General features: G+C 46.3%; 1 protein-coding gene across 2 annotated transcripts in view; it reads left to right on the top strand.

Moving 5' to 3' along the window:
• lzts2a (leucine zipper, putative tumor suppressor 2a) overlaps positions 1-17752 on the top strand; it is a 38723-nt gene extending 20971 nt beyond the window's left edge. For both annotated transcript variants that reach the window (XM_035605931.2, XM_035605932.2), the window contains 7 exons: positions 10730-11359; positions 12285-12938; positions 13048-13170; positions 13666-13812; positions 13970-14485; positions 14571-14675; positions 14823-17752. In XM_035605931.2, the coding sequence (XP_035461824.1) occupies positions 10763-11359; positions 12285-12938; positions 13048-13170; positions 13666-13812; positions 13970-14485; positions 14571-14675; positions 14823-15005 (2325 nt within the window). In that variant the 5' untranslated portion in view covers positions 10730-10762 and the 3' untranslated portion in view covers positions 15006-17752. The remainder of the gene's footprint in view (positions 1-10729; positions 11360-12284; positions 12939-13047; positions 13171-13665; positions 13813-13969; positions 14486-14570; positions 14676-14822) is intronic.
• Positions 17753-17795: the final 43 nt, after the last annotated feature.

Raw genomic sequence — 17795 nt, 5'->3', positions numbered from 1 at the left:
CGTACTTGATTTTGGCATTGGGCTACAGGAGGACTGGTGTTTCGCCGCGTGAGCAGCTGCTCGCAGGCAGGTGTGAAGGCGTGATCGCTGACGTAAAGTTTCACTCGAGGGCTGAGGTAGAGGGGAGTGAGAGTGGCGACGGAGAGACAGAATGTGGGGTGACCTCATCTGCTCTGAACAAAACAAATGAGGTAGATGTGTGTTGCAGGTTTCACATGTAACCCTTTCCAGCTGGGCTGACTCATGCTTCCTGTGTGTGTGTGTGTGTGTGTGTGTGTGTGCGTATGATGTGTATATGTCCAACATTAAAAGATAGTAAAGAAGCTTGTCTCTCGTTCCTTTGGTTTGCCCTCCGTTCATCCTCGGTAGTTGGGCTGATTGGTCTGTTTCCATTTTGGATGCGGTTGGTGAAATAATAAGCTCAGTGGGCAACAAATCCCTGATCAAATCTATCTAAGATTTCTCCTGAAATCACACGAGTGCATCTTTTCCTACACTACAGGCAAACAACCCAAGGCAGATAGGGCCCTGGACCGTCTTTACTTAGTGTAGATAAGCAATAAAACATCTATGAAATGCAATATTTGTTGGAGGGTCCTTGCAACAAAGGAGATGGTGACGAATCCCCTCCTAAGTATTTATCCATCAGCCTTTATTCAAATCTTTATGTTAGAGTAAGAACTCTTTTTTTAATCGAGCATTTTTGATAACTTGAGCAGGACGAGTGCTCTGCGTCATTCTAGCCTCGGTGTCGCATGGTGTTTTCTTAGATGACGTTGTGTCTGCAGAAAAATCTGTGATCTTTGCGGAAAGATAAAGTCGAAGCTGCAACAGTTCAACGCAAATATCTTTGGTGTGCGGACAAAACAAAACGTCATCTTGGGGTTTGGGGAACACGATCAACGCTTTTCACCCTTTTTATGGACCAAACAACTAATCGGTTCATCGAATAAAATAACCGACGGATCAATCGTTCAGGAAAATAGCCGTTAGTTGCAGCCTTAGAATTGATACTGTGCTTACTTCTGCCACTGCAGAAGAAAAGATCATTGCATAGATCTACGGTTGCAGAGATCTCTTTTATCATCTCTTTTATCAGACTCACCGATGCTTCTGGCACATTAGCAGAGAACTGGCTGGGTGGAGCGGAAAAATCAGTCAGGGTGGCTAAAGAATGTCACAGAGCAGTGAGAAAATGTGTGGTGAAAGACGTACAACCTTTCAGTACAGTTGATTGTGATTTTTTAAAAACTAATAAACAATGTGATTTGTTCTTTTTCGAGGGATTCGAAAGCATTCAGATTGGATAAGCGGATTCCGAACTGGATCCGCATTCGAGCTGCATTGTATTCCGGAGAATCCCGTCGAGCCAGATCTCATGCCAGGTGTTTATGTAAAGCCTCTGGTTGAGGAAGCGTGGAGAAGGAGACTGGAGGAGTGGGAGACGGCGAGGAAGAGACACGGGGAGACAGGGAGACAGCGAGAGATTAGGAGTCGGCCTGGCCTCTGTTCAGTTTTCCACGCCAGTCTGTCCCCCACCCCCCACCCCACCCCTCCATCTTTCTCGGGTTTACAGTGGCGCGGACAATATGTCTGAATACGTCTGCACATGTGCCTCTTTGCCATGTCAGATATTTTCTCAGATGAGTGCGAGTGTATTATACACGGAGGCTGGCACCGTTAAACGGACGCGTCGCTGCTTATGTAATAGCTGCTGTGGAACTCATTTGCCTGCCTGTTGTTAGTAGCACTGTGTGTGTGTGTGTGTGTGTGTGTGTGGGGGGGCATGTTTGATAATGTAGCTCACTTTTCCTCGGTGAGTATCTCTGCTCTCCTACAGTCATGCATCCTGTCACCGCCTCCGCCTCAGTGTCCCTCACATTGTGGGTCACGTTGTCAGTCAAAGTGTGGCTGCTTTCACTGTGAGATAACAGGCTTCTCTCTCTCTCTTGCTCTCTGCCCCCCCCCCCCCCCCCCCCCCCCCCCCCGTTAAACTGAAACAATGGGCCGCCACTGTTCATACAGCAGAAGCAGCAGGGGGGGAAGGAAGGGAAGTTTAGGAGGGAAAAGTTTACCCTTCTCGCCACTGTTGGGACAATGAGCAGTCAGAGAAGCCCGAGCACTGGGTTTTTTTTTCCTAAATGAACTCTGGTAACCACCATGTTAAGACAAGATGATTCCTGCTCCTTCACTGATTAGACATTGCTGCTGCTGTATTAAGTCCGTGGTCACTGATCCCAGCAAACGGTAGTCCGCTGGCCAGACTAATCCCCGTCTCCGCCACTGGCATTCTTGGTATTTCCAGTGTCTGCGGGTCCGACCACTGACCGCCGCTGGATAACTGTCAGTGGCTGGAGAACCTCATGGAAAATCCAGCGCGTGGAGCGGACCAGGAATGTCAGCCATCTTCCACTTTTTTTTCGCGTTGCTGTTGCCTCGATTCCCTCCGGTGCCAGCTGACTGCAAACCAAACTGTCTTCAGCCTCACTGGCGTTAGAGGCTGACTGTAGCACCTTTAAACTTCTTGGTACCATCTGCAACTTGTCCGTAGTACCCAGTATGAAATGAAAAGCTCTTCATAATAATGAGGTGAACTCAAGATTTATTTTAATGCATCTTATATTCATAAAAAGTATAAGAGAATAGACTTAAAGTCTTATCACCGTCTGGCACATCACCACCCCCCAAAAAACATGCCATTGCCATTTTCACACTTTTGTTTCTTTCTGTGCAGATTAAACAAATAAGATATAACTTGTTAATACATGGGCCGCTGGAGCTGGTCAATCCACAAGATAAGATAAGCTAACTGGCTGCTGGTTGTAGCCTCAAATCTAGCACACAGACATGGCGATGGTATTAATCCTTTAGCCAACTTCATCCAAGAAAGAAAATACAACTATGACTTCAATATTTCAGAAATTTAGTTTCTTTTGTTGAATGAAAAATATTTTTAAGATACTGAGAAGAAAAAAAAGGATTGTTTTAGTTTCGGTAATGAAACCAGAAGAAGTGAATGAAAAGTACCAAATGATTCCCAGGCCTTGTGTTGTCAAGACCAAAGAGGAGAAGTAGGGCAACAGCTTTAAATGTTAATGCATACAGTCGTTTGGTTCATACACAGCTTGGCTTGACATGGTCAAAGACTTTACATTGGCAAAATATGTATGCAACTTCCAACTGTTTTAGTCAGCCGATGCGTGTGCGGAGAAACTAACGGGACGATGCGCGGTTCATTTCACTGGACCCATGAATAGGCTTCTGACTGACACTTTGCTGTCCCCGAATGCGCCATGGTGTTCCCACTAGGCCGTGTCGCTACTTTTAATGTCATTGACATCTGCTGAATCCCATTTCAATAGATCGCTGGCTGCTCTCTCTGTCAACCCCCTCGGGGACTCTGTGAGTTTCTCTGCAGTTATATGTCTGCTTCATAGAAAGAGTTGGAGAGAAACGAGGCTCCAGTCACCCCGCTCTCCAGCAGCCTCTTAGGTCCGAATTGAGGCCAGATGCTTTGAGATGCTAAAGAGCCAACCTGCCGGCTGTCAGACTACCAGCCCCACAAAAAGACTCACTCCCTCATTCACCTATTCACTCACTCTTTCTCCGCCTTTCTTCCTTCCTTTTCCCACTATTCCCCGTCTCCCTGTCTCGTTTTGCCCCGTGCGTGGCCTCCGCTGCCATGGCAACGCCTCCAAAACAGAGCTAGAAACTAAAGTGTGCACCACCAACAAGCTGGTTGTAAAAGAAGCCTGGACTAAGTGGGGGACCTGTTGCCAATTACTCATGCACAGGCTCACTTTTTCAAAACCTTATTCCTTCTTTTGTTTCACCTCCGAAAAACCTGGTTTGATATAGTCGGAGCCCTGCGGCAGCCTCGCCGCTCGAGCAGCTTTCGTTGAGCTACAATGTCAACCGTGTCACTTTGCCAAAGAGGACAATGTCTCTCTGATTTGTATGAAACAAGATTTGGCACTGGGGCGAAGAGTTAATGAGGAATGAGTCGGTTTGCATGCAATCAGCAATCTCACAAACGCGCGCACACACCGACACGCACACACACACACACACACACACAAACACAAAGGCAAGCCATGTGGGGGAAGGTGACAGTGAGCGGCCACTCAGACAGACAGTCATTGTGTTGGAATGGAGGCATAATATAACCTCAGGTCTTTTGGCAAAACATTAAAAGGCCTCTCATCTCGTTTTACAGTGGAGTCGGCTGACTTCATTACAATACCATTTTCTTGCCTGTTTGAAGTTTTACTGTGGCGTTTCTGTGAGGAGATGCCTGACAAATAAATGGGAGAGCAGATTGGCCTCGGACTGATTGCCATGCTGAGGTATTGTGTGTGTGTGTGTGTGTGTGTGTGTCGGTGTGTTTCTTCCTTGCCTGTACTTGTGGATTTCCTTTTGTCGGTAGCCAGCGAGGATTATTGTGACTCACCTCAGCCTCTTGATTTTCCCTCTTCCCCAGTCTCTCCGTCTTTCTTTCTCACTCTCTCCATCCGCTAGGATCGGCGGTCTCCGGATTCATCAAGGCCAACCTGAGTATTTCTGCTGGTCTAAACAAACTGTCAACAATCTCAGCAAAGATCAGAACAATACTGATAATCGGAAGCGGTCCTGCTTATGGCTCCCGTACTTTTTCCTTTCGTGCGTACAGTCCCTGCTCTGCTATGACAATTTTATACTTTCCACCTGTTGCTCTCATCTTCACATTGGCTTTGCATTCGGTTAGTCACGCTGGGGTGTTGTTGTTAAAGAAGGGCCAGATGAAAATCTAGCCGTGCAGACCAGTGGGGAGGGGGGGGGGGGGGGGGGGGGGGGGGGGGGGGGGGGGGGATGGAAAAAGAAAGAGTGACAGAGGAGCAGTGGCGCAGTAATCCAGCGCAGGAAGCAAGGAAGAGGAAACGGGTGAACATGAGCAGGAGCAGGAATGGGGGGATGAAAGTGGAGGAAGGAGGTGAAAGACCCTAAAACCATTGCAATTCATCATGGAGGTGTCACTAAATAAATGCTGCTTAGCTGCTCTAATCTGGATTAAATTACTGTAATATGGAAGAGGCCGCTCATGGTGGCCAGTCCACAGAGAGTGATCACATGACTTTGCTGATCCCCTGCTGAGCATTTAAGCACCTTTCAGCTCATTGTTTTGGTTTTATGGATTGAGTCTAGATCCAAACTGAGCCTGAATTAAATGATTCACGAAATCACCTGAAACTTGACTCCAAATGAGTGATACACCGTTGCTCTCTTTCTCCTTGATGTGAAAATATAGGCTACTGTTTGCAAACACATTTGCCACATTAAGTGAATGAAGTAAATACAACAGATTGTCGGAAAATGAAAGTTTTAATGAATTTAAAAGAGAGAGAGATTTAAAAAGAAGACGTTTCATACCTACTTTCGTTTTCGTTTTTGTGGTTTGAAAATGGACAATGGATACATACAAATACAATGACCTGGAGGTCGGCTGCTATTGGTAGAGCAGATCACTTTGTCATCACTCGTCGGGTCGCTCGCGTGCTGGTTGGCTTCGGTGTAGATTGCTGGCTGCTACATGAGGCTGCCAACATGCAGACATAACCTCCCTGGTCACACAGGACTGAGATGCAGCTCACACCCACTGATACTCCTGCAAGTGCAGCCTGGTCATTTCTCTCCGAGAGAAAATCACACGCGGAAGAAAGATCAGAGGAGAAACTCACTCAAGCGGACACCAGTGAGATGGCTGGTGCTCGGCAGCAGGAGATGGTTTGGGTATGGAGCAAATATCTCCCTTCACGTTTGATTTTTGTTTGAGGATCTTTACGTGCTCAGACCCCGGTGTCTGTGTGCTCTCCGCATAATGACCAAACAGGATTATAGATGCCTGATTTTCCCAGGAGCTCAGCCCTCTTTGGAGCCTCTCTTCGGCCTACCTGTTATTGGAATTCCCCCCATACCCCCGACCATCACCCCCGCCCACCCCGCCTTTGTGTCCTCGCCCCGGAACCCCCTTCTTTTTCTTCTTTCTTCAACTCGCTTTTCTACCTCCGTCCTGAGCACAGCAGAGTCTCCGGAAGTGCTCGGAGGTTGCGTGTGACTGCAAGTGGCGAGCTGGTGCTGCTGGAATAATGGGCTTCCTCTCTCGGGTAATACTGTCGTTTTTAACAGACTTATCGTAACGGGATTATTTCCCCACCATAGACCCCAACTTTTGGATCTCGTTATAGAGATACCTGGGAACTTCTTTCTTCTGTCAGTCCCGCTCTCACTCATCCTCGGCCAGTTGGTGCCCTGTATAGGGTAAACTCTCACAACCCCTTTGTTTATGTCCAGTTCCTGTCGGAGGCAGTGAACCTGCCTTTGAGCCATTCGGCATCATTTAACAGTTTTAGAGCGTCGGGATGCTGTGTAAAGTGCCCCTGGTTTGACCCCATAATGGCTGGCTGCAACAGCACAGGAGTTTATTTTTGAACATCGAATCAAATGCCTTGCTGAGCTAAACGCCTCATGAAAGACTTTCAGAGTGATTTCAGGCACTTGAGATGTTTTTCTATATTTAGGTACAATGACAGGTTCCTCTCTGCCCGTCTTGTGCTGCTGACAACAGAGGAGGATGCGTATAATCAGCAAGGTGGTGGAAGAAATGAGGGCGGATGGAGAGATTGGTAACGGTATTTTCACTTTGTCAGAGGAATGCAGCCGAGGAGGGGAGGAGGGCCTCAATAACTTTTGAGAAATAACCACTGAGCAAGATCAGAGGGGGAAATTAGCTTTTGAGATTTGTTGCTAGAGTACCCAGAACAAAACCAGACCCTTGGAGGTCACAGGGGTGGGAGAAGAGAATCTGACCCGCCCCCCCCCCCCCCCCACTCATCGGGGGGTCGCGGGGTTAGGGCTGAAGGGGTCACGCTTGACGGTCTCACGGGGCTGTTAATTCTATTATCCCTGCCTGAGAGGTCCTTGTCAGGGCTGGGAGGTGGGGATGGCTGGAAAAAAAGGTAAAAGGAGGATGTGAGACATGATTATTTTGGCATGGGAAGTGAACACATACTACTTATGTGTGCTCATGTAGTCTGTCTCCTCTCTTTAACTCCCTTTCATTCCCTGCATTTATATCCACATGTATACATTGATATACCTACCCCCCACGTCCCGTGTTCACAATTCATGACATTTCATCCACTTGCAGATTTTGGAAAGTTGGACTGGACTGAAGCATTTACATCCTTGCTGCCCTCTTTACTTGAAAATTTTTAATTCTTGCAATGTTATGCAATTTTTTCTTTAATTTCTACATCTAATGCATACATCTCAAGGCTTGGGTTTGCTTGAAATGAACTAGTTCCTATTAATCTTATTGGCCAGATGGTTTGAACAAACTGGGATGGCTTCATTGGAAAAGGGCAGACGCTTTAAAAAAATGATGATTGGATGAACCATCTTGTCTATCACTGTCAATCACATACTATATGCTGAATCCTATCAGGAGAACAGCAAAAAAACATATTTTCCATCAAAAACCCCTTCAGTGTCATTCTTTTCTCTTCCTTCTTTGAAGAATCACTCTTCTGCTATAGGAGCATCTTTGCAAACCTCTCCAGGAGCCTCCACTGTTGTTAACAGTCACTTCCCGCCGTTGTCACTAAAGACACACTCGCAGTTGCCAAGTTCTTCCCTCGCTGGACTTTCTGGTCTGAGAACCATTACGTTTTAGCCTCAAGCGGAAAGCTTTGAGCCCGGCGAGATGGATTCCCACGTGGGAGGAATCCATCCGCCTCGCAAGGGTCAGTTTTATGGCATGTTTTTAAATCACCTTTACTTTAACTTGGCCATGCAAATAGGGCTAATGGGGACAGTCCATCATCAATGGCCGTCATGGTGTCGAGCTTGATTGTGCAAATGAAAAGTGACAGAAGTAAGTGTGAAGAGAGGAAAGGGGGAGCGTTTGAGAGATAAGTTCAAATCCTGCCATACTTTCTCACCTCACAACTGGCTAATCACTAACTGCAGTGGGCGTGGTCATCAGATTACAACTGATAACAACTTTCCAATGCTGGATTTGGGGGGATAGGCGGTTGGGTGGTGGTTTGTGACTGTAGCCTCCAACCTTATGAAACTGACAATCTGACGCATCCACCTCACACAGTACAAGCAGTTTCATCACTTGAAGCTTCTATTGCAGCGTTCTGATTGCTTTTGTCTATAGTTTTGGTAGACAGCTGGACTACTCATGTTTTCCTCTCAATATAAACCGGAGGGCAAATGCAGAACAAAGCATTATGTTTTCACTTCAAGTCTATTTTCTTCCATTTTACATAACTACAGTGATTGTGTACAGGACTCTGGGCGTTGCTAAAACACAAGGCGACCTACAACTCAAACACTGAGCCTGAACGCCTCCTTTGTAGACACACACACACACACACACACACACACACACACACACACAGTGCACCAAAGCTGCTGCTTTCTTCCTGCTTATGTGCTGCTCACACTGCACCTCCTGTGTAGATGCGTGCAAAACATATTTCCAAGGAATCTGGCAACAAAGAGCCATCTGATCAAATTATTTGATTAAATTGTGCTTCGATAAACAAACCCATAGCCTCTTTTCTATTTTGGCATTTACTTTGGAGACTGTGCACTTCCCCTGGGAATTTCCGTGATTGATGCACTGTGTGTGCCTATGGGTGTCAGTCTGTATGACTGTGTTAGTCCTGGCAGACTGTGTGCAGCCATAGCCGGCGTGGATTATTCCACTTGGCCAGACGGATTTGGGCTTGGCACGACAGGCTCAGGATATGTGTCCCCTCTCTGTCCCCGCAGGCAACTAACACTGATAAAACTATCTGCGAATGGAAGACTTAATCTGCTGCCACTTACTGTGCCATAGTGATGTGTATCCATGTTTCTCCTCCTAAAAATAGTGCAGCGACCAAGTGAGAGGCCTGTTTTTTTCAAAGATCCTTTTCACAGGCATCATGTGAGCATTGTGATCATGAATCAGTGAAGTGACTAGATTTCACAGACGACTGCTCACAGGTTCAGACGAGGACATCGCGGGGAAAAAATCACAGAAGCAGCTGCAGACTGTGATGACCATGACTCATTCTCTCTCTCCCCGTCTGTGTCATCCTCAGTTTCTACTAAATCAATTTTCTTTCTCTCTTCCTGCCACGTTAATAACGTTGACAATTAGCAGTGGCATCGCCAGAGAAATCGAGTGTATTTAATGAGGAATGAGCCTTCACTGGGAGCGGGAGTCTGGGGTCCTGCTAACCCAGGAGAAAAATCTCAAATAAACAGCTGTAACGTGGCTGTGGCTAATGAGTTTTTACGACGCACAACAGGCCGTTGCAAAAGAGCATTGTTTTTTAATTGTAGTAAGCTGGCGCGTTAGGTGAATCCCTCCCATTTTAATTTTGCAGACCTCGAAGATTATGCATTCAATCATTTTGATATGAACCATTTTATAACGATAAGATGATTAGCCCCATAATTCAAAACTGATGGTGGAAAACTGATAGCAATTTACCACGTGATGAGTCTCATTCACATATTTCTCATACACATGAATGAGACTTTTTAGCATTAGTGACCGTCATCACCCTGCAGGAAGCGTGCTGATTATGTTTCATGTTAAAGTCAAAGCTTATTACTTCTGCAAAATGGAAAAGCACAGGTGTGAATAATGATATCAGCAATGGTTAAATTCCATTTCAGTTCTCCAGGTTCGGTGTGCTGGTATTGTGCATGCTGGCTTTTTGTCCCACTCATGGTTCACTGGGAAACTTAAATAAACACTTGTGTTATTTTATCAGCAACAGCTCTGCGTTTTTTCGAAATGTCCGGCGCTTCTCTCTGCTGATGAGTAATTCTTTTTCGACACTTGCTAATTAACTAACGCTGAGGCCAATGGGATGCTAATGCCATTAGCTTTGGAGGTGTTTAGTCAGAAAGGATTCTGAGCTAAGAAAAGATCAAAAGACATAAATTAACATACTGAGGAAACAAATGCTAATAAAGTGATCGATCAGTAATTGATCATTGTGCGTTGACCGTGACTGTTGCTCAGTTGAACTTCATTTGGAGGCAGCAGACATTTTGGCTCAAACAGTGGAGTCTCCAAACTGGAATCGGTTACAGCTGTGCTGGATGCGTCTGCTGTTGAAAAGTGACCCCCCCCCCCTTCCTCACCGTTCTATGACGCTGTTCCCCCTCTTTGAAAACACTTGTAAAAGTATAACCGGAAAATATTCTATGGCAAACTCACTTTACTTAGTAGAACGAGCCACTGGTCGGCAATGGCTCAGAATTATTCTTTTGTCTTAAATTAAACTTCCTGCACGTCCTTGCGCCGTTGACTTAAAATAATCAAGCTCGGTTAGTGATCACCCACTGATAGTATCGCCACTGGAGTATCTACACAGCTATTTTTATTGTAGGTGTCAGTTTACATCATCTCTTCTTCCTCTTCTTTGGATTTTCACTGGAGTCTGTGTCAATTTGTTTTTGCATAATGAATCAGTCAGAACGAGCAGAATTAATTAATTTTAGAGGGCTACTTTAATTTTGAAGGGGATAAAAGGCCATAAAATTGACAATGTGTCAGAAGAGAGTATTATGTCTAATGAATATTGATTGGAAAACCTTGTATGCATGGATGCAACTCTTCAACAGAGCATGTGAGAGAATACTTTTTCCTAAAAACCTTTGACCCTATCTCTCTTTTCAGAGGGTGCGGTGTGTCTGACGCCGTCGGGCTGCCATGGCTCTGGTTCAGGCACTACCTGTGACCGTGACTGAACACCCCAATCCCGGTCTCGAAGTCCAGCAGTGCCGCCCGCTGTCACCCCACTCCCCCTCAGGCCCCTGCTCTGGCCCCTGTGGGCCCCGTAGCTCCGGGACGGCCATGGGTTCCGTCAGCAGTCTCATATCGGGCCGGACGTACCAGGAGAAACACTGCCGCGCTGCCAGCGAGTTCACCGCCAAACCTCGCCGCTCCACGCCAGCGACCAGCTGCTTCCGGCTTCAGGACAACACCCTCCGCAGCGGGAGCTCCTTAGAGCAGCTGCTGGTTATCAGCAGCCACACGCAGCCTCAGGCCCACGTTGTGCCTCCGCCGCTGCCCACCAAAAAGCAGCCTCGGCCCGGCAACTCCGCTGGAGCAGTAGGTGGCGGCTCTAATGGGAACTTTGGGTACGTGAGCGATGAGGTGGTGGTTGGGGACTGGAACGACAACCTGGTGGTGGCAGCTGTGAGCCCCTGCAGTGACTCAGAGGACCCCAGGGACAACAGGACTCTGAACGGCAACATCGGAGGGCCTCCTCCTAAACTCATCCCAGTGTCGGGACAGTTAGAGAAGGTGAGAGAAGCAGGTTGTAGAGGAGGCGGTGGAGAGCTCATGAAGGAACTACTCTTTATGGAAAGAAAAAAACTCAATTCATTTGTTTATTTAAAAATGTGAATGTATCAATTTATTCTAAATTGAACTTTCATTTGGGGCAATAGTAGAAACACTACCTCACGGAGAGTGTTTAATTGTCCCTACCAGCTCCATAAGGGCTGTTGTGCAGCTGACCGTGACATCTGACATGAAGGCATTTATTGCAAAAAGTCCTTCTTTAATTACAGCTCATGATGACACACCGACATTAAATATCACAGCGACAACTTTTTTTTCCCGCGAAATACAAATTGAACCCGTGAAATCATTAATGCAGACATGAGCGTTTCTGCAACATGTGCCGAGACCTTTCACAGCAAATTACCTCAGCTGTCTAATTGGCTATTTATTTCCATCGATCCAGAGGGAGGCTTAATCGCCGGGCCGACAGGCTCAGATGGATCATTTGACAGCCACTCACCTTGCAGACACATCATGATCAATGTCAGAGCGCGCTTACATTCAGTGATGCAGAACCCTAAAGGAAGGTTGTTCAGTGAAATGCTTGCAGATCATGTGATCATGTTTTACCCTCTCTTTTTTATCTAGTGTCTCTTCTTCCACCCTGCTCCCTCTTCTTTGTTTCTCTGCCCGCTCTCTCACTTTCCTCCCACTCTTGCTTGTCTCGCCATCCCACATTAATTTAAAGATTGCTTAATGCAGCCCATGAATATCAATTAAACCAATTTAAACTAATCAGAGCCTGGAGGGGTGACCTGCCATCGTATGACTCACCCCTTTTTTAATGAGTTTCATTCAACTGTTTCTAATTAGCACAGCTTAGTATATATCAATTACTAATGCTGTTTTTTTTTCATTCATTTTCTTAATTTTGTGCCTTCAGAACATGGAGAAAGTGCTGATCCGTCCGACGGCGTTCAAACCTGTTGTTCCCAAGAATCGTCACTCTGTGCAGTACCTGTCACCCCGGCCAGGGGGCAGCAGTCTGTCAGAGAGCCAGGGCAGCCTCAGCCTGCTGCTGCCCCTCGGACCCGCCGGCAGCACGAACGTCAACGGAGCGAGCAGCAGTTCCAGCTCTGAAGGGAAACGCAACTCCTTCTGTGGTGGTCGCAATCCGCGGAGCAGCCAGTCCTGCTCCATGTCAGATTCGGGGAGGAACTCCCTCTCCAGCCTCCCCACTCACAGCAGCACAGGCTACAGTTTGGCCCCCAGTGAGGGTTCCAGCTCCGGCTCTGGCTCAGGGGTCCAGCTGGAGCCCGTCACAGGCCTGGGCCGAAACACTTCAGCTGGAAGTGGGAGCCATGGTCACACTAACTCGGACAGTGGACGTTCCTCATCCAGCAAGAGCACAGGCTCAGGGTCGCTTAGTGGGCGCGGGCAGCCCCTGTCAGACAACGGGTCCTGTGGCCACTCGCCGCCACCGGTGGAGGGCTATGAAGGGGTGGTGAGGGAGCTGGAGGACAAGCTGAGGGAGCGAGACCTGGAGCTCCAGCAGCTCCGGGAAAATCTGGATGAGAATGAAGCTGCAATCTGCCAGGTGAGACATTCGCCTCAGCACATCAAACAAACCGCTTTGAAATCGCCCTAAGAAACAACTCCATATGCCCTAAGCACAGATGAAGAACTCGTGTCTTTTGCTCTGAAAGGTGTACGAGGAGAAGCAGCGTCGCTGTGAAAGAGAGATGGAGGAGCTGAGACAGAGCTGTGCCACGAAAATGAAGCAGACCTCGCAGAAGGCCCAGAGGGCACAGCAGGTGTTGCAGTTACAGGTGTGCTGAGAATGTCATGCCTTTCAAAACATCTGTGCACAGACAGATTCGTGTGGGGAAATCGGAAATACATCTATCTATTCTGGAGAGCGGTTAAAGCAGTTATAATCCAAAATTCAGCTCATGAATTTATATCCATATAGTTGTAGTCCTGTTTTATTGTTTGGGAAGATACGTCTTTTGCAAATCTCTTTATTGTACTGCTGCACTATTTCCACTGTTAATATTTCATGTAAATTCTTTAAATGTATTATTCTTATTCTCTATATTTTTTGCAATTCGTATATTTTACATTTATTTAGGTCGATATTTCATATACTTTTAAGTGTGCTGTGTGAAACATGCTGCTGTTAAATGTATCCCAGCTTGGGATAAATAAAGTAACTATCTATCTATCTATCTAGTTATGAGATTGTCGCTTTGAGCGCTTGCGTCTTGTTTTAGGTCAGTTTTTGCATATAAAACAGTTTAAAAAGACATCTCTGTGTGTCACAGGTATTCCAGTTACAGCAAGAGAAGAAGAAGCTGCAGGAGGACTTCTCCTCTCTGCTGCAGGACAGAGAGACGCTGGAAAGAAGGTGTGCCACCATCCAGAGGGAACAAACCCAGCTCGGGCCACGTCTGGAAGAGACAAAGTGGGAGGTGGGTGAGAGTCAGTGATTAAAGGGGCCAACTGTGAGTTGCAACATCCCTATAAAAGGTGTTAAGTCACCGTTGACACTTAGTAGGAATACATTAACCCGCTTTAAAGAATTTAAGCTGTAATGAGCGTTTCCACCTCTCTCTCTTATCCCCTCAGGTGTGTCAAAAGTCAGGAGAGATCTCCCTCCTGAAACAGCAGCTGAAGGAGATCCAGTCGGAGCTCAGCCAGAAGGCAGGCGACATCGTGGTCCTGAAGGCCCAGCTGAGAGAAGCCCGATCCGAGCTGCAAGCCAGCCAGGCTCGATCGCAGGAGGCCCATGCGGCCGTGCGGACGCGGTCTCTGGAGCTCGAGGTCTGCGAGAATGAACTCCAGAGGCGCAAGAGCGAAGCTGAGCTGCTGCGGGAGAAAATGTGCCGTTTGGAGGAGGAGTCGGCCCGACTCCGCGACACTCTGTCCAATCACAATGGACACTCTCTACCCGGAAACGCGATCATGAAGGGGCAGGGCATGAACATGTCTCTGCAACATGGCAGGGGTGTGGCAGTAAGGGGCGGTCCCAGTCCGTCTGTGTACCGCGACGGAGAGGAGACTCACTTGGTCTGGGGAGGAGAGAGTGATGAGGCCAAGGCTCAGAGGCAGAATGCAGAGGCAGTGTTAGGCCTCAGACAACAGGTACAGGATTTTTTTTCTTTTTTAAGGAATAGTGGGAACCTTTAACTGTGCAGCTTCTAACATTTCCTCCATCTGTTGTTCTCAGGTGGACAGGCTGAAGGCCGAGCTCATGTATGAGAGGAGGACCAGTGAGGAGCACCTGTCACGGTTCGAGGATGAGAGGAGGGTGTGGCAGGAGGAGAAGGAGAAGGTTTCAGACTCTCAGTCTTTAGCAGCTGTCACTTTTGTTCACGGGTAGTGAACAGACATCTAGACAGACAGGGCTGCGGAATGATTTCTCAAACTAGCCCGCAAACATCCCCACGCGCTCACCTACTGCTTTTTTTCCTCCACCCAGGTGATCCGCTACCAGAAACAGCTGCAGCAGAACTACATCCAGATGTACCGTCGAAACCGGGATCTCGAGCGGGTAATGAGGGAGCTGAGTCTGGAGCTGGAGAACAGGGACATGGACGACTACGAGGTCCACAGCGGCAGCAACGACATCCACTTTGAGGAAATCACCGCCACGGAAATCTAGAAATGGACTCACGCTTGACAGTAATATGTGCACAGAAAACACACAGGGCCGCAACTCTCTCCAAAAATTGTTCCTCAAACATTGAACTCTTTGAGGTGGATTTACCTGGACCACTGAGTGAGCCCTCACCACTTGTCACTGTCAAAACGCCCAAAGGGGAATTTCTTACTCTACAGTTTTACTCCAGTAAATTCTTATTAGGTGTCCGCCCCTGGCACTTATAATGGGTTTTGTCCCAGCACAAAGACTTCTTTTCCTTCTGTTGAAAAACAAGTGTTTCTTTCTCAGATTCACATTCAAATCAGGGTATCAAACCTCGACGGCAACTTAAAGCAAAACATTTTTACTAGACGCACAGAAAATCTGGTCAGTGTGTAGTCACACTTTTCTTGGGTAGCACACGAGGTTATAGACGCTCGGCCACCAGCATGACATCAACACCACCACTTTTGGCCAAGCTGTCATGCTCATTTGCAACAATAAAACAACAACCGCTGGTTCTCCAAGGGACTGCTAAAGGGAAAATAACACCAAATATTACAACATCCGCTGTTTTGTATTTTATAGTGTTCAGAGGATCAGCAGTTGGTTTCACTTTATTAAGAGGTTAGGAATCATTTTGTTTTTTGGAGGTATTGCCTCAGCAGTGTGTATTTGAATAGGAATGTATTGTGACTGTTGCTACTATGGAAAAAATGCAGTACACACGGTCGCCACTGGCAACGAAACAATCCAATCCAAGGGAAACATGGTTATTATTTTGCACAACTTCCCTGCTCTTTTCCAGTGAAGCAAACTCAAGACAAACTCTCTGGGTTCGCTCACACGTGGACATCCTTTTCTGTCAGTTCCGCCGAACACCCAAAAGGATGCAGAAAACAAAAGGTTCAAAAGAAAAAAAAAGTGTTATTTGAACACTGGTTTTCTAGACCGACAAGAGTCATGCTTTTGCACTTGATCAATGTGTCAACCCATTCACAAGCTCTGACATACACATTAACGTTTTACAGTGATGTAGCACGAGGAAGCAGACTGTAGCATGGTAGATATCACCAGGATGCTGCTGATTCTCCTTTTTTCTCTGTCTTCTTCTGCCTTTGTCTCTCTCTCTCTCTCTCTCTCTCTCTCTCTCTCTCTCTCTCTCTCTCTTTCCATCTCTATATCTGCTCCTTACTCAGCTATTTTTATAACACTGAAAAGCACCTCTGCAGTCGGTATCAGGAAACTAAAAATGGAGCATATTCTTTCGGTTTGGTCATCGCGTCACTCGGAGATATAAGCCAGTGTTTGAATCGTAGGCATGCTTATTCAGAGTTTCCATTTATTCCCCTTCTTTCCCATTAGTGCTCTTTATTTAGCTTCCGGCTGCCAGAAGCCAAATAACAAGTCTTCCTAGTCTCCCCTAGACTATAATCTCCAATGACTGCTATACAGGTAGTGCGACTGGCATGTCTGCATGTCTTTGTTGTATCAGATTTCAGAAGACGCTGGCTCAGATAGCTTTGAGATTGGGAATGTGCAGATGGAGTAGCTCCAGCACTGAATGTCCTTGAGGCAGGTCGGCAGTTAAAGCCACAAAAGAAAAACCGATGAGGAGGATGTTAACACTCGCAGCTGTGGGGTCGCTATTTTCTCGCGGTGGCACGACGGGTCTCTGTGGAAACAAAGTAGTGGGCTGAGAACTTTTATTTTACAAAGAGTCTATATCACGGAATAATAGTTAAATGGAAATCTATATAACGGAGGAGATGTTGTATATTTTTTTATATATAGCACCTGAAGATATTTTGTTGTAGTACTGGTATAAGTGTGGGTTTAATATGCAAAGTATAAAGACTTCTATATATATATATATATATACACATATATATATCAGATACTAATATTTCAAATGATGGATCAATCACAAATGGAGGCGGCAGCATAGACAGAGTGCACCTAATACTGTAATGCATGAAAATCTGTTTACAATCTATAATCTGTGTGACACAAACAGACACTATCTGGTGACCAAACTTTGCAGCTGATAAAGCGGTCAGGGGCTTTAATTTATGGTTTAGTTTTGACCTGTTGTCTCTCCATTTTCATTGATCTTTCACTTGATTGTTACAATATCGCACCGATCTATGTCTCCATCGCGCGTCTTGTCCTTCATAAATGCAGGAGACGGGTCACTCTTGAGCAACGTCTTCATTGAGTTGAGGTTGGAGCTGATGCAAAACCAGAAAGAGTTTTATATTCTCAGAAATTTTAGCAGTGCAACGATGTGGAGTGACTTCAGCACGGAACAAGATGGGTCCGACCGTATTCCCGTCGTTAACCCCGACCTAGACTGTTACACCACAGTTGCAGCACAGGTACAGATTAATAACAAGCCCGGGGTGTTGCGAATCAAACTCACCCCCTGGCTGGAAAGTACTGTGTGCATCCCAGATTTCCATCGTTTCTTCATATCTCACTCTCTGTGTATTTTCTTGCATAACAGTTTTCTGTGTAAATATGTAAAACACGAAATAGTATAACAGAGTGACATTGTTTAGACAAAGTGTCTAATTCAAATGTAGCCACTGTGATTAGACCAAAGCAACGTAACACATTTCTTTTTTTCCCCCCGTCCTTTTGTGTTTGCTTCTGTTGTGTCGTCATTCATTCATAAAGTATGTAGTTGTCTATGTATATTTTTACGTGTACATTTCTTGTACAAATGACTGTGTTTTTAATTAAAGAACAAGTTGTCACACCTCAAAGTGTTGATTTACTTTCTTTCTTCTTTCTTTCTTTTTTTTTTTT

This window comes from Scophthalmus maximus, chromosome 10, assembly GCF_022379125.1.
Source record: "Scophthalmus maximus strain ysfricsl-2021 chromosome 10, ASM2237912v1, whole genome shotgun sequence".
NCBI classification, from domain to species: Eukaryota; Metazoa; Chordata; class Actinopteri; order Pleuronectiformes; family Scophthalmidae; genus Scophthalmus; species Scophthalmus maximus.
The sequence above is the reverse complement of the archived record's forward strand: the minus strand, read 5'-3'. Positions and strand labels throughout refer to the sequence as shown.